Source organism: Pleurodeles waltl, chromosome 6 (genome assembly GCF_031143425.1).
Source record: "Pleurodeles waltl isolate 20211129_DDA chromosome 6, aPleWal1.hap1.20221129, whole genome shotgun sequence".
Classification (NCBI taxonomy): Eukaryota; Metazoa; Chordata; class Amphibia; order Caudata; family Salamandridae; genus Pleurodeles; species Pleurodeles waltl.
In genome coordinates this window covers 346,584,031-346,607,792 of record NC_090445.1, presented here as the reverse complement: position 1 = coordinate 346,607,792, position 23,762 = coordinate 346,584,031, and the positions used below count along the sequence as shown (strand labels likewise).

Sequence of the window (23,762 nt, the reverse complement as noted above, 5' to 3'; positions counted from 1 at the left end):
AGAAAGGTGACTTCAAAGACTAAAATGGGTATAAGAAGGGCACCCAAACTTACAAACTTGAGAAACACTTCTGGAATCAAGAGGAACCTCTGCCTGGAGAAGAGCTGATCGCTGAGGAACAAGTGCTGCCCTGCCTGTGACTGTGCTTTGTGGAGCTTTCCTGCAGTGCTGCTTCTGCCTGAGTAAGAGGGCAAAGACTGGACTTTGTGTGCCTTCCATCTTGAAGAAGAAATCTCCAAGGGCTTGATGTAGAGCTTGCCTCCTGTTGTTGAAGTCTCAGGGATAGCAAAGACTTCTTCCTGCCAGCACCTGGAGTCTCTGGAGAGACCCCTACTCTGCTCTGTGGTGCCCTTCCAGTTCCTGGGACCCTGAAAGGAGAGGCTGGCAGCCTAAGGACAAAAATACACGCACCGAGTGCCGTGCGGAGAAAAGATCGACGCAAATCCGATCGCGGCTGAGAAAACGACGCGACGCCGGCTCCGCAGCTGAGAAACGACGCCGCAGGAAACGCGACCGGAGAATCGACGCCCGGAGCAGGAGAAACGACGCGCAGCATCGCTGACGAAGGCTGAGAGATCGCAACCAGCGCCGCGGGACTTTCGGACCGTCGCGTGGCTGGCTTTTTCGACGCGCCTCGCCGTGCCGAGCTGTTTTCAACGCATATAACCGTGCAGGGTTATTTTCGACGCACACCGCCCGTGCGGGGTTATTTTTGACGCAAACCAGGTACATTTACACGCTAGCAGCGCTAGTGTGTTGTTACAACTACCTAAAGACTCTTTTTATTTTAAACCTTTAAAAAATCATAACTTGACTTGTGTATGTTGGATTTTTGTCGTTTTGGTCTTGTTTTGTCTAGATAAATATTTCCTATTTTTCTAAACTGGTGTTGTGTCATTTTGTAGTGTTTTCATTAAGTTACTGTGTGTGTTGGTACAAATACTTTACGCCCAGCACTCTGAGGTTAAGCCTACTGCTCTGCCAAGCTACCAAGGGGGTAAGCAGGGGTTAGCTGAGGGTGATTCTCTTTTATCCTAACTAGAGTGAGGGTCCTTGCTTGAACAGGGGGTAACCTGACTGTCAACCAAAGACCCCATTTCTAACAATGACACTAATACTGAGTCAGATAAATAGCAGATGACAGAACATAATCACATACGCAAAATTTTAATCTCAGAGTATTGGATTTTTAAGTACATAATAAGTGACATTCCAACACAGGTCAAAGTCATTGCCTAGACAAGACTAATTAAGAATGCTATTACACTGTTGCTGATGGCATTATGTTGGTATTGACCTCAAAGATTTAGTTGGCCATGACAATCTCATCAATCCACTTTCTAAAAGTTGATACATTCGAATAGACAGCTGGCGTAGTTGCAGAGCAGGCGTTTTGTGTCCAGGACGCCACACCAATCAGGTACCATTCACCATATCTTTCACAGACCAGAGGGCCACCAATGTCTCCCTGCCAGGAAGAGGACATAAGAAAGGTCAACAAAAAGCTCATAGGAGGATGAAGACAGAACATAACTGATGTTTGTATTTCCTCTCCAAAATACCTTGAGAACGAATTATTTGAAAAGTGTTCAAGGCTAACACTTTAAGATGCTGTTTGATAGCAATGAGTGGAATTTTCAGAGTCTTACACACAATCTAATGAAATTGTGATCCATGGACATAAACCACCATGAGATGGAAGCTAAATCAAAACCCATTCAAACTCCAAGTACCACTTTCAAATGAATCCTGACCCGAAGACATACAGGGGGTCATTCTGACTCCCGCCGGCCGCGGTAACCGCAGGGCCGGCGGGAGCCACCAGAATACTGCTGCGCGGTCAAAAGACCGCCGCAGTTATTCTGGGTTTCCCGCTGGGCTGGCGGGCGACCGCCAGAAGGCTGCCCGCCAGCCCAGCGGGAAACACCCTTCCACGAGGATGCCGGCTCCGAATGGAGCCGGCGGAGTGGAAGGGGTGCGACGGGTGCAGTTGCACCCGTCGCGATTTTCAGTGTCTGCATGGCAGACACTGAAAATCTTTTTGGGGCCCTGTTAGGGGGCCCCTGCAGTGCCCATGCCATTGGCATGGGCACTGCAGGGGCCCCCAGGGGCCCCACGACACCCCATACCGCCATCCTGTTCCTGGCGGCCGAAGCCGCCAGGAACAGGATGGCGGTATGGGGGTCGGAATCCCCATGGCGGCGCAGCAAGCTGCGCCGCCATGGAGGATTCCCCAGGGCAGCGGAAAACCGGCGGTACACCGGCGGTTTTCCGTCACTGACCGCGGCTGTACCGCCGCGGTCAGAATGCCCATGGGAGCACCGCCAGCCTGTTGGCGGTGCTCCCGCGGTCCCCAACCCTGGCGGTCTCGGACCGCCAGGGTTGGAATGACCGCCACAGTGTTTTCCCTTCCAGACTATCTCCTCTCTTCCACCCCACCGTCTATAAAGCTTGAGCTCAGGCACTATTGAGGAGAATATTGGTGATAATTTAGATTGCCTCCAGTTTGAGGTTTTCCTGAGAGTGTGCCTTTTGATAGGAGTCCATGCCAGAAGCACCAGTCAGCCACAACTTTGAATGACTGGAATTATGTATGTTCTTCTGGCCATCTGTACAAGCTGGATAGAATGGATCCTGGGAAGACTGAGATACCCACCATACATGCGGATGCACCGGCACCTCCAGCGCAGACCATGGAGTCAGTGATGCGGCTGCCATGGTGGATTTCACAGTCCAGGTTGGTCAGAAGGGGCACAACAGCCTGCTGCAGTTTAGTGGGTGGGACAAATGCTGTGAACAGAGAAACAGAAACTTGGTAAGAAGTTAAATTCACCTCTGCTGTGGAACCTGTACTCCTGAATTAACACAGAATGACAAAAAGGGCAACAATAATTTTACAAGCATAGATCTTTTGGCTTTTAGTAACTTCAGCAAGTATGACTGTGTGCCATGAAAATAGTGATAGGGCATGTGGGGACACTGCCAGGCAAAGATGCACCAGGAGTGCCCTAAAGCCTGACTTATACTCACTGAATCCATCTCTGAGTTTAAATGATACAGACTACTATAGAGTCAACTAAGAAGAATGCTCTTGCGTTGATGCCAGGCGAGCCAGTGTTGTGTTTTTAACTGACTTTTCACTTCATCCCTTTACAAGAAACTTATGTCATGAAGCAAGTGGTGGTTTTTAGCCCGTAGGTTTGTGGGTACATGATGGATGTGAATATATGTGCACGCAGTGTGTGTGAGAGAGAGAAAGGGGGAAAGGCAGGATGGCCCCTCCATGGGAGTGGAGGAGCATCGTCCCGCTAAAAGAAATGCTCCCAGAACTGAAAAAAAATAAAATGGTAATAAACTTTCTTTACTACCATTTTATTTTTCAGCATCCCGTCCTGCACCGAGTGTCAGGGCGGGTGGGGCAATAGGTGCTCAGTGGTAGCAGAGAACTGTGCACCTGTCTAAAGTACGCATGTCCCTTTGGCCGGCCAGTCTGACACGCACACTTTAAACTTCTCTAACCCAGCTTTCTTACGAAAGTACAGGCCTCCAGCCCTTGTGAGCTCATGTGACTGCTGAGAGAGGCCACTCCCACCAATCCTGCCGCTGTTTTTATGCTGGTTACCAGTATGAACGCAGCACCAGGACTGGCTTGTGCAGTTTCCTGGGTCCTGGCACACGTTGGAGCCAGGAGAGGAGAGACGATGAGAGGACAGGAGGACGTCCCATGGTAAGTGCCATTTAAAAAAAAAGTATTATTATTGTAACTCTCCTCCTGCTACTCCTCCCATTGTAAATACGAGCCAGCCACCACTGGGGAAAGGTAAAAAAGAGAGAGAGAAAGAGAGGGAGAGAGAGAGAGCAAAAGAGCATCACAAAATAACTGCCTTATCACGATAGGTTCTACGTAACTCAGTTAGAGCCATAGCAAGATGAATAAGGTGCAAGAAAACAGTAGCAGTTTGAAGGGAAATTATTTATTTCCAACACTTAAAGAAGCATCCTGGACTTCATAAAGGGCCCCTCACAGTACCTTGCGGGGGGCAGATTTTATAATGCCATTGGGCCCAACATGCACCGTATGTGTGTTGATCATCGGTATGCCATCCAAAATGAGTGCATGATTCTATGCATGGCCATGCCTGTTTCACGCTGAACCTAGTGGCATCCTGCCTGTCACCTACACACCTCCTGCAGGCCTTTGATTCTGACTGCCATGACCACAGGACCATAGAGCCTGAATTGAAAATACCCAGAGTTCAGCATCGCCTTGGCTGCTGTAACATTTCTACTGCCGCTCTTTTTCTTCATGAGGGGAATTTATTGTAACATGTTTTGCACAGTCCTGTGGAGTGGGCTAATCTCCGCCAACCAACCACATATGTATTTTCTCCCCTTGATCAAAGTGGGTAGAATTTCATCATTCCCAATGTGGAAATTATCTTTCTATTTTGAAAGTGGAAGCAATTCAGTGTCCATAAAATAGTGCTTGAGTAAATCGACCTTGCACTGAAGTGGTTACTTGGATGGGAGGCATGTATGGTGCCACGAACAAGGGGAATTTTACTGTAGCTTGGCAAGAAATGCCTTAATGTATATAATAATAGAAAATGAATGACACCCATCAAGGTTCACTGTGTGCAGAAGCAGCCTTGACCTTTGAAAATACAGATTTAATGTGAAGCCAGTAACTGAGCACGAGGCTCACCGTCACAGTGTCATCTTTCAGTAGCAGTTGTTTTAATTATGCCCAGGTATTTCTTAGTATGCATGGCTTAGTGGGCAATAAACGTGCTGAAAATGTTAATAAAGACAGATTTAGACAGTAAAATAGCCTTTTGGATCTGCATATTCCAGATTAAAATACAGACAGTGTGCATTCATCCATTCATCTTTTACGGACTGATACCAGGGCTGCAGTGCAGGGGGTAAGCGTGGCACTCAATATACCAACACATAGAAGCCCCAAAGGAATGTTTACTGTGTAGTTGACTCTAGACCCATGAACCAAGAGGCTGCCCTAAGTTTTCATGCTAAACTGGTGCATAAGTAAAGTAATCAGGCATTTAAAGGCAACCCTGAGAATTTGGATGCACCACTGGGGCCTCAAGACTATACATACACCTAATTCTATAACCTTTCATGTGTGAGCTGTGTTTGGTCAGTTGTGAATGTACCTGCTGAACAAGGGCTGTACTAAATAATTATGGACTGCTAGACCTGACAGCCTTAGGGATGTCACCTTCAACTTTTTGCCTGCCTCCCTCCACTTGTTGACACTGTTTTTGCTGGTTTTAGGACTCCGCACACTTTACTACTGCAACCAGTGCTAAAATCCATATGCTCTCTCCCTTAAAACATGGTGACATTGGCTCATACCCAATTGGCATATTGAATTTACTTTTAAGTGCCTAGTAAAGTGCACTGCATGTGCCAAAGGCCTGTAAATTAAAGGTAAATTAAGTGCTGCTAGTTGACCTGCAGCACTGATTGTGCCACCCACATAAGTAGCCCCTTAACCATGTCTCAGGCCTGCTATTGCAAGGCCTGTGTGTGCAGTTTTACTGCCACTTTGACTTGAAACTATCCTTTTTCTACATACAAGTCACCCCTAAGGTAGGCCCTGGATAATTCCCTGGGCAGGGTGCTATGTGGGTAAAAGGCAGGACATATACCTTTGTGTTTTATATGTCCTGGTAGTAGAAAACCCCTAAATTCATTTTCCACTGCTGGGAGGCCTTCTCCTTTCGTAGGCTAACATTAGGGTTAGCCTCATAGACTGTTTGAGTGGTAAGTTCTGATCAGAACGGGATGGACAGGTCATATTTAGTATGGCCAGAATGGTAATACAAAATCCTACTGACTGGTGAGGTTGGATTTTATATTACTATTATAGAAATGCCACTTTTAGAAAGTGAGCATTTCTCTGCACTTAAAATCCTTCTGTGCCTTACAGCCTGTCTCCAATCCACATCTAGTCTGGGCTCCCTTGTGCATTTTACCCAGACAACCACAAACACAGGTTGATCAGTCACACCTGCACACATCTACATACTGAATGGGTCTTCCTGGGCTGGAAGGGTGGAGGCCTGACACTTACATTTCAAAGGACAGTGGCCTGCCCTCACACAATGGACTGCCGAACCCCCTAATGGGACCCTGGCAGACAGAGTTGTACTGAAAGGGGAACTTGTGCACTTCAAAACCACTCTTTGAAGTCTCCCTCACTTCAAAGGCACTTTTGGGTATATAAACTGGGTCCATGACCCTGCCAAAGTAGACACTTCCTTGGACAGATACTCTAAACCAGACCCTACATCCTGCCAAGAGGAGCTGCCTAGCTGCCCAAAGGACTCACCTGGACTGCTTTGCTGTGAAGGCCTGCTGCCTTGCTGTTGCCCTGCTGCCTTGTTGGCCTCTGGCTCTGCTGAGAAGTGCTTTCCAAGGGCTTGGATTTAGCTTGCCTCCTGTTTCCTGAAGTCTCAGAGCCAAAAAAACTTCATCTATGAAATGGAACTCCTTCTGCAGTGAAAATCACCGCACAGCCTGATGGAGTTGATGCACAGCCTGCCTAGCGGTGAAAGAATCGCTGCATCGCCGAACCGGAATGACGCAGCCTGGCTCCCTGAGTGGTGATTGACGGTGTCAGCATTGCGACTGGAACTTCGTCACACAGCCCACTGGATCGACGCATCGCCAAGTTGGAATGACACAGCCCAACTTCATGCAGGAGGAATCGACACAGCGCCGCGTGGAAACGAATTGACGCATAGTCTGTGTGTGCCCGGAAATCCGACGCACACCCTTCATTTTCCAAGCATCTCTTCCTCTGCGGTCCCCGTGCATGTAATTTTGATGCATACCAGGTACTTTGTTCTTGCAAGAGATCTTTGTTGCTTTTTAAAGACAAGACTCTCCTTATGATTACAAAAGTGATATTCCAATTTGTATTTATCAATTCTTGATCGTTTTGACCTTAATTCATTTGAATAAATATCTTATATTGATTGTGTGGTGTATCTTTGTGGTGTTTTCACTGGATTATTGCATGATTTATTGCACAAATAATTTACACATGGCCTTCTAAGTTAAACCTGACTGCTCAGTGCCAAGCTACCAGATGGGTGGGCACAGGATAATTTGTATTGTCTGTGATTTACCCTGACTAGGATTGTGGTCCCTACTTGGACAAGGGCGTACACCTCTGCCAACTAGAGACCCCATTTCTAAAATGAACTATACTTTAGGCCATGAGGAGCTGTGCATGGAATTTGAGGCAGTTATTGAGCACTGATCATTTAGGGCTGACCCTGGGTTTTTGTGGAGACAATGCCTCCACAATGGAGGGAGTAATTGATATATAATACATGGGATTCCGTAATCCCTATTTAAAAGCCAGTATCTAATTTCTTTATAATCGGCAACTTGTGACGCACCCAGTCACTGATTATAAAGAAAAGATGTCAGAACTCAACTACTATAAGTTATTACATTCCAGTACTGACATCACAATGCCTGCTGCCAGGGCCAGCAGCCAAAGTGAAAGGCAAGTCAGGTCAAGGAGTATAACAGAAACAGCTGTTTGAAGCAAGGAAAAGAACATTGCTTTTCTTTCTGCTGCTCTGCTTGTTTATGTTTATTTTTTGCACTCATTAGATAATTAGAGAAAAGCTAGAATCTTTCGACGTTTCTACACATTCCGAGCAAGTGAAGCTTTTTATTTTAAGAAAAACTGACCTCTATTGAACAGTTTCTAAAATCTATTTGTCAGAAATACCTAACAGGTTTTTGATGTGTTTAATTTTGCACTAGAGATTTTATTGTTATTCTTCATATTTGAAAACATACCCACTGTTTCATATGAAAGAGCTACGCAGCAAGGTTTTAAGTAGTTTGTAAGAATGGTGAAGATGTACTAGATGGAATAAAGTACCCCATGGAATACATGATACGGATATTGCAAGTCACCTCAGAGTTTCATAACCTTTTAAATTAACTTGGCCTTAGGTCTCATTCCTCTGTATTGTTATGGAACTCTTGAGTGACTTGCAATATCCTTATAATGTGTGGCAGGGGGTACTTTACCTCTTATGTCATTTTGTTTGTGAGCATATGATGGCCGTAGCTGGGTGGCATAACTGCCAAGAGGCACCATCCAATCTGGGTCACTTTAATTCAGTGTTGACTTGTATCCACACCACTTTGTCCTCTAGCACTATTAAGCCCGTACTTTGAGTGCTAAAGATGAAGCTACACGTTCCAGAATGCAACAAACGAAAAACAAAGATTGGAAGGTATTACACATGATTTGGTTGCACTTGGCAGCCATATGTTTCGTGACTGGCATGTTCCATGAAACTTCACAGCAGCACCCTAAGTTCTATATCTGTAGAAGCAACAATATATTGATCTATTTTGTATACTTTAATATTTTGCCAACATGCTGCCATTGTCATTTTACTTTTACTTCAGTGATGTCACGCACTGTATCATCATGTTGGAGTGTCAAAGGTCATGAGGTGTCACTTCCTGTGATGTCATCAGAGCCAAAGGTAATGTGATGTCAGTGAATGTGATGTTATTTCTGCTACACCTGGCATTATGGTGAATTGATGTTAATGGATGTCGAGTAATGTTTCTGTCACCTCACAATCACGTTTTGTAATCATAATTCAACATGTCTGTGCAACACTGTTCCATGTGAAGCACATCACGAATGGAATGCTCTTGCAGATGTAATAACGTATAGTTATGGGAATGCTATACCAAATGCATACAGCAATAATAAACTTGCTTTGGCAGCAGGTGTTTAGCCCACCAAGCAACCTTAACGATATTGGAGTCTGTGATCTGCAGGTGAGAACAGAAGCAGTTCGCCACTAGCATCCCCTCCGTGCCCTCTCCAAAAGTGCCTGCACTACTGGCCCCGACTGAGGTCTGACCATGCATGTACCTTATGTGTGCATTTCAAACATCAACAAAAATGCTAATGCCAGTAGGCTGAAACCTCTGTATCCACTACTACGTAGACTTAGAGACAATAGTACCGGATTTGTGGATTAGTGAACATGTGAAGCACGACAGTGTTTTTGCCCAATAAAAAGAAACATCTCACAGTTGCTTCGCCTCAGCCCCCATCCTGTGGTGACGCACAGCTCCTGGCCTGTGTACATCTCGTCTTCAGCTGGCAGGCAGGCTGGTAGAACTGTTTTAGTGAAGCCAACGGGCTTGGCAAGTTTAACAAGAGAAATATCAAACTCTTTGGTTTCTGGATTCCAGTCTGGGTTGTTGAACACCTGAAGAGAAAGCAGAAGGATATCGCTAAAAAATGTGACATTAAGCTGCTTATGTGTCATCTGAAGGAGCTAAAGCAAATATATTCCTCTGCATAATCATAAGGAAGAAAATATTTCTGTGTGGTTGTAGGGCACTTTGAAACTAGTTAATGAATCCTTACAATGAAACCCTGAAGCAAGCAGTGATGGATCAGGTAATTACAAACCCCAATATCGACCCTGTCCAAACCTGAAATAGAAACGTATTTCTAGACTCGCTCTGCAAGTGAAGCTACTTGAAACTGTACATACCGCACAGCTCCAGAGATTTCTGGAAGACAAGGTGCATCCCTCGGATTTCAAATTAGAATTTTGACTCTGTAGAGGAAGGGAAACCTCAGTTTTGGATATTCGCTATCCAAATTATTGAGCTCTGGGAGAAGGGTCGGCCTGCTTTCTGGATCCTATTGGAGCTCTCAGCTGTGTTTGATACCGTTAAACTTGGGCTTCTCCTTTTTCAACTGGAGCAGGAGAAGGGAATACCGGGCAGAGCCTTAGCTTGGATCTGTTCATGTTTGGCTCACCAACAACAACGAATCTAACTGGATCGGTATATTTAAACATCTAAACCATGAATAAGTTCTCTCCCACCTGACACTAGTCTGAATTCTTCCACCTTCTATTATTTTTTATATTTTCACTCTTACCCGAAATATTTCTGTGCATGGTCTGCAGTATCAGACATATTGAAATTGCATATGTATAGTACTTACCACCCCTGACAACGCATTTGTGATACTCGGATCCTATTCAAATTCACAACAGGAATCTAGTGATATTGATTCATTTTTAAAATGTACAATGTCACCAAGCTGTTCAAGTTTAGACACCATATAATTATCAGATAATTATCTATTCCTAAATGCTGGGATCACCAAGATGTTGCTCTTTGATGGCAGTGTGACCAGCCCAATGGGGCTTGAATGGCTCATTGCTTTAGGACCTCAAATGCAATCAGTTAAATTTAGGTTTTAATTTTTACAGTACCCACTCATTTGAGTAACATGTTTTAGCACTGCTAAAAGATTGCGTTCAACTACATCTAAAATTGGATAAGTATTTTCATCTGTGCAATTTGAGCTCTTGATGCAAGCAGTAGTATTTCATGATTTCAGCATCCATCAGCCGTTTAAGTCATTTCACAGGCTACTTAAGTTGCACACAATGAAAAGCAGATTGTTCTACTGACTATTGAGGCTCAGAATATCGAGATACAAGAATACCATGGACAAAATATTGAAGACCAAAATATTTAAATGTATGTGCATGTGGAGGAAGTATAGATTTTGTATTCCTAACTCCATATCTTTGTACCTTGAAGCTATATATCATCAAGGTACATACATGTTGAATAAGGTAGAGAAAATATATACTTACATAACTTTCGATATTTTGGATTTGACATAAGCATCCATTCGTATTATTTGTGGTCTGTGAAACTTTGATCACATTACTGTAATAGATTGAACAAATTGCAGGTGGCATGCCAGAATGAAATGCGAGTCATTTGTTTAACCTGGAAATCAATCGCTGAATGGACTAGGCACCGAACTATTTGAATGACCTGTTGTATGTTAAAATGCCGGTAAGCGTTCTTGGTACCTCATGCACCACAAGCTTAATATTCCTCAGTGGTATTGTGCAAAGCTTGGGAAAGTTTACACGTAGAAGGAACAACTCTGGTATTACTCGTGCTCCATCTATTTGTTTATTTCTTTTTTTAATGCTATCTGACACACTACGGGCTTAAGTTACCGTCCATAAGTGTTAAACTACGGTTTTTAACATATTATTTGCTACTGCACGAATGGTGGGTTTTATGATTTAAGGACTTAATGTTGTTTTTTTAATTAAGGAATTAATGTTGATGTATTTATTTATCGTAATTTTAAATGTTATCTGGCTTTTATTTGCTGATGCTTTGAAGCTCAATTTTATCTGACACTGCTGTGATTTATAACTAGAATATTAATATGAAAACAAAAACACTGATATGACTAGCTGATTACCTTTGGCATGGCCTTAGTTAGTTGCTCATAGTGGAAAGCTTGGAATTGCCAAAGAACAGCAGAACGTGTCAGGTTCTATTACTAATTTTTACTAGAACCCTGATCTCTTTTCACTGTCACTTATCAGAAAAATCAGAGGTTGGAGCATCTAGCTTGGACCCTAATATAGTTCATACTGCAGGAGCAGAGGGGAGGGGTGAGGACTTCCAATGTGTGACATTTTAATTGATGGGCAAAAAGTGGAAGTGATGGCAGACTCTCTGGGTTCGGTTTATGATTTTAGGTCAGAGTTTAGCTCATAAACTATTGAACAAAAACAATTATTGCCCACAGACATACACCCTTGGAGGTATACAGGGTATACAGTAGATATCATAGATTACTTTTGAGGAGACTTGTATTTTGAAGGTTGTAGAACCCATGGGGAGATTTACGTGGTTGACAAGGATGATCCTATCATTGGGTGACGACATCAGGAGGAGATGGGGATTAAACTAGACCAAATGACGAAGTAAAGATCTCCACAGCCTTATAATGTCATTTGGATCTACCAGCACCCCCTTACAAATAGGTATGCAATTATCTCACCCTTGGAAAGAGAAGCTGTGTTTTCAACCTTGGACCTCTCAGCACCTATCACCTACTGGTCTTGGAGGGAGACTCTAGGTACCTTACTGCATTCATCTGGGAAGAAGGCATGTTTTAGTACAAGAGAATGTCTTATAGGCTGGAGAGCTTTCATTTTTCAATAAATTATGAAAGAGACTCTCAAATATTTGGAGGGAACATTCATCTTTCAGGACAATATTCTGTTATTTGGGTGGGATATTGGACAGCATTATTTGAGGCTTGTGGAAGTCCTTCAAACTCTGTCAACAAAGGGCTAATTTTATAACTCTAGAAACGCTGCTTTAGGTGTGACACTGTAGAAAAGCTAGTTCACACTTTCTTTAAGGGAATGGTTCTTAAACTGTGGAGGCCTATTCAGGGGCCCCGCAACTATGTCACCAAACTAAATAAAATTAACATGAAAATACTAAAATTAATAAATGGAAATATTGAATTAAAATTGAAAATGTGAAAACTTTGTCTATATTAAAATGTGAATCAAACGAAATAAATCAATATTTGAGTATGTGTTTGGTGTATACCTCGTTTTCTTTCTTTTTTGTATTGGTTTGAAGTTCAAATTATAGAAATTGGTTAGGCTGGGGGTCCCCAACTTTCAATGATGAATCAGTAGGTGTCTCTGGATTCCAGTTTTTTATTCAAAGGGGGCCCACAGAAGTGAAAAAGGTTAAGAACCGCTGCTTTAAGGACGTAACCTGTCTCAAGAATGCTCATGTGAAAGCAATTTTGGAAGACCTCAGTCCTGAAGTTTAAAGTGCTATAAGCATCCTTCCAAGGTTTCCTTACATTTTAAGCAAAATTTGTAGAACATTATTCCTCCATGTTGGATTCTTTTAAGAATGGTACTCAAAAAATGTTGCATTTGTTTGGGACAGAGCTCAAAAGTTGGCTTCTTATGCTCTTAAGCAGGACCCTGCCCGAGCTCCTACTTTAAAGCCATTTCTATAAGTAAATGTTTTTTTATGGCAATTGACACCAGTGGGTCTGGATTATGGAGCTGTTCTGCAGCAGTCAGATGGACAAAAGAAATGGGTTGTGGCTCACATATCTACATCCTTATGTGAACCAAAAAAAATATTCAGTAATAAAAAAGAAGTTGTTGGCCTGCTCCTGGACAGTCAAAGATTTTCGTAAGTTTCTTTTAGGGACCTGCTTTTAACTAAAAATGGACCACAAATCCGTGGTCAACATATTTGCAGCAGGGGAAAATCTCTAGAATTGCTTCACTGCTCGAGAACTACCAATCTGATACTGAACAGAGAAAATGAATCAAATGCTGACTGAATGTTGCAGTTGCCTTACCTTATTTCAGAGTCTGACATGGATAAAAGTGAGACTGAAGTTGTTTTCAGTGTCACAGATTTGGTCTCTGATGTCTTCAATTCTAAAGGAGTGTATGGAGAGGATGAATGTGGAAGGCTGATGCTGATCCCTGTCTCAGAGTAGCAATGTTAGTAGTGTAATTAGATGAATAAAAGAAAGCTGTAAAGTGAAAATACTCGTTTTTCTAAAGAAGGGGAATTATCACTGGAAAGAGAAATGCCCATGAGAGAGAATATGATAATGCTACCATTTGGTTTGAGGTGAAGGATAATTGAGTAAATCTTTTAGGATCATTTTGTGAAGTCAGCAACTGAGAGAAGGATGAAAGAGTGAGTACCTTTGGTGGCCACGGTTAGATGACATGGTGGACAGTATGGTGAGAAGGAGTGAGCTTTGCAATAGGAGTGATAAATAAGGTTGTTAAACATTTTATGACCAAACCTATGCCAGTCTTGCTCCTCAAGAGACCCTGAATGAAACAGGAAAGAGACATTGTGGGGCCATTTAATGCTCCAGCAATGGGAGGGACATATACTGTAATGCTTATTGATATCATAACACGTGACAACTGATGTGTGATCAATTTTCTGGAGGATAAATTTTGCAGGGAGGGTTTTACATAGTCCATAGTGTCCGATAACTGGCCCCAATTTACAAGGGTCAAGTTTTTGGCCAACCTTAGGAGGTATTGTAATCTTATTAGACAACATAAGATTCACAGTGAAGTTATATTTCACGTATCTCTTCTCCTCACTTTCAGCGTGTGTCTGGATTCTACTCATCCTTACGTGTTGGCAGTGCTTAATTTGTAAATGAACGTGTCCATGCCCAAAGCTTTCCTCAGAAGCCAGCGACAGGTGTAATTGAATGTCAACACAATAAATATTAAAGCTATGAAGTCTTGAATTCACCTCAAGCTTCTTTTATCCAGTAACAGATACTCCCATCCCTTTTGCTCACTCTTGGATGTTTCAACTTTGTCCATATGTGATGGTTTTTCTGTCGCTCTCTTCCTCTGTCTTTTAATTTTGTTTGTTTTCTCCTTTCTTGCAAACAGTAAATGTCTGTCAAGGAAAAAATAGTGCTGGTCCCTAAAAATAAGTAGTGGTGACCCCCACCAGCAACCATCAGCTCAAATTAAGCACTGGGTGTTGGGACGTACTGAAGAGGAAGTCACAAAATCCCTAAATATTAGGCGCCAAGGTTGTTCTTTTTATAACCGAAGATCTTGTATGAAACTTTTAGGGGGCTGGTTGACTTGGATTCTGGGCAAAGACTTATTAACCTACTGACCCTTGCATCATTATATATTTTGGTATAAAACTGTAAGGTATAAAACAGTGTAAACCGCAACAAAGTGGATCCAGTGCAGTATATGTTGCTAAATTGCAGTGATGAACACAATAAATAAGATGCATTCATGCATCAATAAATATACCTGCAGGGCGGATAGAATAAATGTTACTTTATTATGTAACTATGTAGTAAGTATAACTATATAATAAGTATAAATACCTACATTTAAATGTGTTCAGTAAAATTATTGTGCTTCTGCACAGCTCAATGGTGATGTATATATGTTTACATAACTGAAGAACCGTTGTCAGACAAAACCAACAAAAAATAACAGTAAGTAACAATTCATTAAACGGAAAATGAAGGTGAAACCTGAATCAGCAAATCACCACAAACACCTAAATGGCTTTATGTCAAGGACAGACGCTAGTGACCGGGACACCGACAGTCCATTTAAATAATTATACACGTGTGGTGAATGGACAGTTTTGTCGTAGTATTACATTTAATCATCAGTGTATTTCTTACCTGAGCGATAGCTAGAGTTTTAGTGACTTCTGCGTTACTTTCCAGGTCATGTTCTCCAAGAACCACTTGATGGGCTGTTCTGATAGACGAAAAAATTTTTTTTTTGAGACTTTAGAACACTTAGGTCGTGATATTTAACTGGTTTCTGAAGTGAGTGAGACCTTGTCACACAATAATGTAGTCATACCTGTCACATTATGAAGTTACTATTATTTAACTTACAGAGAGCTAAACACCTTAAAACATTTATAAAGCATTGAATATAAAAAGCATAAAATTTAACTTAACTCTTAAATGAAGAATAGATTGACTTTTGCAGATGTTCCTCCTGGGACAAGGTTTGGCACTTATCAGGAAAGCTGGTGAGTAGCAAGATTCTCGCTGTGGTGACTGACACAATGATGGGTAGATGATCCATGGAAGCGATAGCAGTAAGTGATTCCTGCCAAGTATCTAAAGGATTGTCCGATGTTGGACGTATGTGGGTGAGTGTACCTTACCTAGGGGCTAGGAAGTTCTTGAGGCAAGAGGATGGGAAAGGCAACTGGCAGGGCCCGTGCAGTAAGGGATATGGCACAACCCTAGCAATAACAAATATATAACAAAACCTATGAAGCAATGTGTAAACCCTGGTATCCATACAATATAAAGGCACACTTTCCACTACCTGAAAAAGTAAAGGGATGTTTCGGCGAGGATAAAAGCATGAATTATAGGCAATGGCACACCAGAAGTGCACTCCAAGCAGAATCTCAAGGTTGTTGTATGCATGATGGAATCATTTGTGCTTCTTCGCATTTGAATAACTGTGGCCTTGAAATCACAAGAGGTTCTAAAAAGCATATTTTGCTCTTTTCTCCTACATTTTTTAACCCCGATGACGTGTTTTAATGCCCATTGTTTTTTAAGAACATGATTTGAACAATTGATGCTGCACTTATTTTTTTCACTAGTATGCAATGCCATTCCAATCGTAGTTCACCGAGTGCTTTTCCTCCTGCTCTCTAGAGAAGAGCTCAAGACCATGCTTTTCAAGGTACACCTGATCATTATTAAACTTCCCAGTAACAGGACAATTCTGAATAGTGCTCCACCTCACCCCTACGTCTGTCACTCTGCCCAGTTCTTACCAACCATCCTGCAGCCACCACATCACCTGTCCTACCTCCAGTTACACACACTCAGCTCCCCTATACATTGCTGCTGACGCTTTTGCTCTCCTGAGCCTAATGTCCATTGGTGACCTCCATCTCCTGTCTTATGCAATACTTCTTACACCGCATTTCTTTGCCACCATCCAGGCCCATCTACTGCTTGACTCCCCCACCTTTGCTTTTACCGCTACATCTAACTCGTTTTGGGACTGGGTGATCCTGTGTTTAATAATGCAGTGTTTCATTATTCTTAGTAAATATAACTATTCTGCTGTTTGTGGGCCTTGAGATCACTCCCCTCCTTTGGGTCCTCCCTCGTGTGGACGAAATCAGAAGTGTTTCAGAATCACTGAATGACATGCATCAGAATGCAGAGCAGGTTTGTAATGCAGCATGAGTTAGCAAACTTTGCAGCTTCCCAGCTGAATACCGTGCAGCATCAGTGATGCCACAACATATTAATTCCTGTAGATGGCGTAGGGGGCTGCAAAGGAGCAGAGTAACAACAGGTTCTCCTCTGGGTTAATCCCTTAAAGTGTCCCCCACTCCCCAGGGTTATATACGCCTTCAATTCTCGATAGTAACTAGCGATCGGGGTGGCCAGCACCATGGAAAATGGGTTGCTGGAGCTAATGTTTAATGCATTATTTCATAGGGAGCCCTATCCCCCAGGATGGAGAGTTCTGGAGCTTTCTGTTGATATTAGCCAACAGCCAGACGTTAAGAATAAATCATATATAAATGCCCAGTCCCATTTCCTTATACAATGTGTTTTTTTTTTTTATTTGTGACCCAATCCGTATCTGGTTGCAGCTTTGTCATTACATCTGCTCTCAAAGGTTAAGAAATTAGGAGTGTTGTCACACTGTTTGTTGGCATGCTGCTCTGCCTAAGGATCAACAAGCCAATGAAGGGGAGGTAAACATTGCCTCTATGAAGTAGACAAGCTAGTCAAAAGACTCTTTTAGAAAAAGAGATAATGTGATGCTTGAGGGGTTCCATTTTTTCCAGAGTGCAAGCAAAAATGAAACTCTGGATCAATGTAGTGAAGTATTAAGAATGTCGATTGATAACTGTTAATTTACAGGAAAATTTGAGCTGTTCCTCAGAGACCAGCTAACATTAAAATGTGGAAATTGAAAATTCGGGAGAGTTTAAAGTTTGCTAGATATTCCAAATTGAAGGAATCCATAACCTTTGCCCAAGATATTGAAGTGGGAACAAAGCATGTGAAGATGATGAATGAGAAGAGAATTGTGGAGATCTAAATGAAGTGGGGAACAGGGTCAAGAGTGATTTGCATATGGCTGGCTCCTAACTGGGGTGGCATAGTGAGCAAAAGAACAATGGATTTAACCCAGATCTGTGACTGGGGGTGAGTGTTTGAAAGGTTTTAGCACTCTGTCCATCTTCTTGTGTTGCGATGAAAATTAAGTGAATGTAGGCATTTGAAAAGTTGAAATCAAGGAAGAGGAAGATGATGAGAACAAGGGGAATCGGGAAATAAATAGTAGAAGCACCAGAGTATTAACAGTTAGTCAAGATTTAATGTGTTGAGTGGTCATTTTGGTTACATGGACTGCGATAAGGATTTCCCAGATTGAAAATGGGAATGTAAATATTATGGATGAAAGAGGCATTTTGCCAAAATGTTTTGTAGTGTGAGTTATGTGAATAAGGAAGTTGACAAGGAGGAGTGTGGGGAGTAATTGTGAAGAAAGTTTAGTGAGAATGAAAGATAGTACACTTTTGGAGTGAGGCATCAAGCAGCGTTATAAATAAATCTAGCTTTGGGAATCCTGTAGCCTGTAATGTCAAATAAAGAGGGTCTTATTGTCATACGGCCAATGTGGAAAACCAATTGCACAAAAGTGTTAGCAGTCTTCTGCCAGACCTCAACCAATTAGTATTCTGAAAGGCATGGCAAGTTGGCTTTTTTGCCCACAATCTTATCTTCCATCATGGAATTGGTGAGATATCAGGAAAATGATTCCGTTGGATTGAAGAGTGTTGGAAATTGATATCTAATCTATTGACTTGAAGTTCTATTTTGGTAACAAAACAGAGACATCCGCTCTTCTGCAGCCATAACAAAATGGCAGTAGTAGTTTCAGGGTTACACCAAGCTCAAACGAACCCTAATCTAGTTTCTTGAAGTATTGAAATGACTTGTCAGCTCTGTCCCATAGACATGGTTAAGAATAAAAGACAGCATAATACAAGTACAGTGCCCTCAGTTTGACTTTTCTTGCTTGGAGCTTCCCCAATGTTTTGAGTTATGTTTTTGTCACACAGTGGGTGACATTGTATCATGTTTTGCAAGTTCTAAGGGGAACTGCACACTCCGCAAATATGTGTTTTATCACGACAAGTGATTACAGTAAAAATAAGTCCCAGTGATTGTCTACCCTGAGACCAAATATGGGCATCATTCTTAAACACATTTCGCTAAACTTTGAAGACCATTTGAGATTGACACCCGTACACAGCCCACGGAGATAATATGAGGAAAACATGCATAGCATCAAAAACATGTCTGTGATGGTTTTGGATGTTAGGTGTTGAAATGTTGGCTACTTACGTCACTGAACAGGTGATAGAAGTGATTACCCACTTTGCACTGATGAGAGTCCCACCACAGATATGCCATCCATCCATCTCCTGCAAGAACAGACATCATGAAGGGAGAGTATCCAGACATATGAAGTGCACTCTAGACTCTTAGACAGATATATTTGCATGCTCCTTGCAGTGGAATACTACAATTAAGGGATTCTTGATATGGTGCTGGGCCTGCTACATAAATGAGGCTCTTCCGCACAGTATCTGGGACCTGTCCACTCAGGTCCTAATTTAGAGATCAGCAGGGGAAGGAGAGATCATGATCCTACTAAACTTCTACCTCTGGCCCTTAGGTAGTTGATTTAGAGGTGGAATCTTAGTGGGGACCACCATGCTAAATCACAGCGTGCCTGCTTTCAAGCATAGTGAGGAGGGTATTTGGAGGCAGAGATGTGGTGGGTGTACTCATATGTCTCTTTCCAGGGCTGAACAGTTCTCAGGAGTTCACCTCATGGCCTCCTGAAGTGTGAATGTGACAATAACAATCTGCTCCCTATCCTGTAAATCCTGGGGAGGAGGAAATGATGCCCAGCACCCATTCGGCCTGTTCTAATCCTCTGCCTTAACTGCTTCATGATTGATGTCTGTCCTGCGGTTCTTGAGGGTTCCACAAGCACTATCCAACGAAGTAAGGCAACATATTGGGAAATCCTAAAGATTACCCGGGACCAGAGGTGGGTCGACAGAAACAGGGCTACCATGGGCAGCTCAGTGGCCACAAGCTGCCACCCTAACTGCACAAGCTGCCACCCAACTGCATTAAAATGATTGGATTTGGCATCCGGAGGCTCTCATCCATCAATATGGTTGTCAAACACGGAAATTCATTACAAATGTCATTACTTTGACACCTACTGTCACATAAATGAGGAAATAAATCTTTGTTTTAATGGAAGTGCTAAACATGAACAGTGCCTTTAAGAATAATTGTTCTTTGTTGGATTTTTTGTTAAATAGCCCCTAGTCTACTATTATACAGATAGTGCATGTGTACAATCATGTATTGATGGAATTATTATCTAAAAACTAGAATGTACACAGGGCAAGCGATGAGGGATGTCCTTGGTGGAGATATCTCCCGAGCCATGGAACCTCGAGCAGTTTATAACTAACATTTCAAGAAAAAAACAACACCCACACAATATTCTACAACAGGGAGATTCTCTTAGCAAACGATGAGCCATCTCATGTATCCTAAAATGTTCTCTCAGCATCATAATTGTCCTCACTGCCTTGTACCCGTGTTTTTCCATCTAGTCTATCCATACAGGCCCTGGGACACCAGCACATGAAGAATGTAGTGAATGAACAAGACAGTCTTTCTCCATCCGGTGTACAGTCAATACATATTCGTAACCAGAGGGCACAGTATTTGTTAAAAAAGGGATTTATTGCGTTGGCACTTGCACACTGGAGCCAAGACAGCCGGATGACCCATTCACACTAGCAGTAAATTGATCAACGTAGAGTTAGGGTATGGGCAAAAGTGGACGCAAAGGCACAATGGCTCTAGCTCCTTCAGTCCCCAGTGATGAGTGTTATGAGTTGCAGAGAGGTTGACGATCATCAGAGAGCATTTACCCATTGTGCATTTTGGAATAATAGTGACTACCACGTGAAATTCTAATCTGACCCTAAATCTTTATTGAGCTAAAGAATAAAATTGTGAGTATGTATGTATTTAAATGGTATTTCTAAAGGGCAAACCTAGCCAGAAGGCAGCAGAGTGCTATATATGGTCAAAGACAAGCATAAATGAGTAACAGGAAAACAAAGCTGGGTTGTGGACAGAATGCATTGTGATGTAACTTTCTTCAACTGTTTCCTAAATTGGAGCAGCGGTTTAGGCGGTCCTGAGTGTTAGGGGTCTTTATTCCCTATTCTACATGCACAGATGAAAAGGGTATTCAGTCTTGTTTTGTTTTTTCTTTTTTTTACACTTCAGTCTCTTGTTGTCCTATAGCCTGAAGGTGTCCGGGCTGCAAGTGTCCTGAAAAGGCCCCTGAGACAAGATTTTACTTGAAAACACACTGCTTTTATAATCATTTTGGCAAGAAAAAGAACGGTTGAAGGATGGATGTCAGTACATTGAGTTGTACAGAGTGTATGGCTCAGAATTCTAATCACATAGTCATTCACAATAGATTCAAGGCAGGGAGGTGCTCTTCTGTCATTGTCACAGATATATTAATGGCCCCCTTCTTAAAATTTTCGAGGGGACCACTTTGCCAAACCAGCTGTTCTGGGATAGCTTATGTGCACACTCGTATGATCTTCTAAAGGCTTCTGATAGGAATAGTGCATGAATATCTTCAGTCATTGGTCATATACGAAGCTGTCATTTTCTGATATTTAGCTGATACGTTGCACCAATGGGCATGAACACTTGTTAGTGAGTGACAAAATGTTACCTGTATGGAGACCTGCCACGGCCATGATCCGGGGACAGCTTCTTCACCATTTGCAACCCTGGCGAAGCCACTCAAGACGGGGTAAATGTCTGGTTCACCGCAGCCTAGAATGCAATAAAGAAGTCTGTTACTCCAGGGACATGCAAACAGTAACAAGTGTAAAATGCCATCGAAGTTATTGGGCAGCATCCCAAGTAAATTACTATTCATGTGTGGTGGACTAATGGAGACAAGAAAAAAGAGGGGAACCTTTGGAGTAAGGGGGGAATTATCCTATCTTCAATCAGTGACAGAGAGGAAAACCAGCTGACCAGGAAGAGAGGTGGTGAGATGGATTGATTTAGGGACTGTCTTACTGCTAGCCTGGAGTATGGTACCTACGTCAGGTCCCAGGCCCAGCTCTCCCTGTGCTGCTGCATTGCTCTCGCTCTAGTCTTCTCCTTGCTTTTTTCAACAATTTGCATGCCTTCTCCTTGCTTTCCCCTTTGATGAGGAAAGCAGTCTCATGTGATATGGACCCAACTGAATGCCTCTTTCACATCCCTTGGCGAGAAACAGTAACTATTGAAACTGTCATGTGGGATTGTGCGCTTTGGGGCCAGAAGTCACAACATAATGCTAAGCCCCTTCCCTCACGCTCCCCCACCCCCCACATCCCGGAATTTCACAAGGTAGAAGCTCTGCCTCTGATGACCCCGCTCAATGGCTATAACATCTAACGACAATTTCAGGGCAGCTCTCGGCCCAACCTGTTCTGCTGAATACCAGCATTCTAATTTGGCCCATGTTCGGATATGATGATAGCATCTGCTGAGATATGAAACTGAGCAAGGAGGGCGTTTATAATTTCATGTATTTTCGAAATCCACTACGTAAATCTGTTAGTGCTGACATTATTTTGTTTATTTGAACATTTGTGTTTAAGCAAGCGTCATTAGGAAACCACTCCATTTGATTTTTCAACTTTTCACTGGTAGTTAAATGTTTGTCCTCACGCTATGCCCCAAAATAACAGTAACTAAAACATAGAAATGCACCCCACTTTGTAAGAACAGCTGGAGGCTGTTCTTCCTTCGCTTACAGAAATGAATCAAATTGTCTTATGCCTTGATGATGCTCCGATCAGCTTAGAAATGCTGCTGCACTGTAGAAGTCGATAAGGTGGCCATCTTCTGAACTGTCCTATTGATCTGCCCAGTGTCAACCTTAATGTATGGGTTGGATATAAGAGTAGCATATTCCTCAACTGCAGACAGCAATGGAGGTTTCAGAGACTGAAACTAAGTAGTGATGAGTTAGATCAGCAATGTGTTGTTGCTGAGTCATGGTTAAGAAGCCAAACTTAATAAGGCCATGTGGTTTCTCAAATTCCACTTACTTACAAAATATGGGAGTGAACCAGGAACCCCTACACACGTACAGTTTGTCAGATAGATTAGTAGAATTCTGATGGTAAAATAATATAAGTTGTTAAAAAAATCATCACCCGAAAGGGACTGATAATATCAGTCTGCAATCTCAAACAGCGAGTGATGCGAATGGTCCGATAGACAACAGGTGTTACTCTTGAGACGTTTTTCCAAAGTCTTTGGTTTTCATTAATACGCTCAGGATCTATAGGCTTCTCGTGCTACAAGCAGCAACGTGCCCGTACAGCGCTTTTGCCATTCTAAGCAGGCCTCTCAACGCTTCCAGGTGCTAGTCATGAGAGAGCTGCAGATATGACACTCGAGGGCAAGACATCCTGTAGTTGGATTTGTGCTAGTCACGCGTCTATTCATGTCTAATCACTTTCAAATGATTTTTTTCTACCCTTCAGCCATTATGAGCAAAATCGGAAACATTTAGAAAATCACCTTTGAATGCAGTTTGTCGGAACTGGAAAACAGCTATCTTGAAAATGATCCACTGCTCGGTTGATCTAAACATGCCTCCCTTTTACAAAAAGTTATTGGTAGGATTTCCCCCAAAAGTGCTATCATTTTTTCGATTAGGCTTTAAAACCGCGACCCTGATATCCAGCAAGGCGTACAATGCCTCCCCCCTATCTCCCCATATCTGACCCCAGTCAGCATTCAGAGTGCGTGAGCCTCCTCCTAGCAGTCAGCAATGTTGACATCTTACTGTTGTCACTTACCGAGGGCGGTGCTGACCAGGGCCAGGGAGCACAGCAGAGCCAGGAGAGTCATGGTGCAGTGTGAGCTTCACTCAGGAATGTGAGGACACTCCTGGGAGGCCTGCCTCTATATAAGGGCGGTGAGCTCCACGGATGCCTTGGTATTATTGATTTGTTATCCGCTTGACCTCAGATTATACCCAAATTCTCCCCTTCTGTGGAAAGTCAAACAATGTGAGAGGTACTGTGATGGGAGAAGGGATCTGTGGGAACAGCAGGTGGGATTGGGAAAAGCTGTGGCTAACAAAGTTTCGCATGAGTGTTAGTTTAGCATTGGCAGC

The 23,762-nt window shown here is 42.6% G+C and overlaps 1 protein-coding gene across 1 annotated transcript; it reads right to left on the bottom strand.

Annotated features, from left to right (window-relative positions):
- Window positions 1-1,151: 1,151 nt before the first annotated feature.
- On the bottom strand, window positions 1,152-23,509 carry LOC138301929 (chymotrypsinogen B-like). Its single transcript, XM_069242386.1, has 7 exons — window positions 23,443-23,509; window positions 21,306-21,409; window positions 18,854-18,933; window positions 15,119-15,197; window positions 9,113-9,293; window positions 2,657-2,790; window positions 1,152-1,468 (listed from the first exon to the last, which is right to left on the bottom strand). The coding sequence occupies exons 1-7, from the start codon at window positions 23,492-23,494 to the stop codon at window positions 1,307-1,309; spliced, it is 792 nt and encodes a 263-aa protein (XP_069098487.1). The 5' UTR covers window positions 23,495-23,509; the 3' UTR covers window positions 1,152-1,306.
- Between the last annotated feature and the right edge of the window lie 253 nt (window positions 23,510-23,762).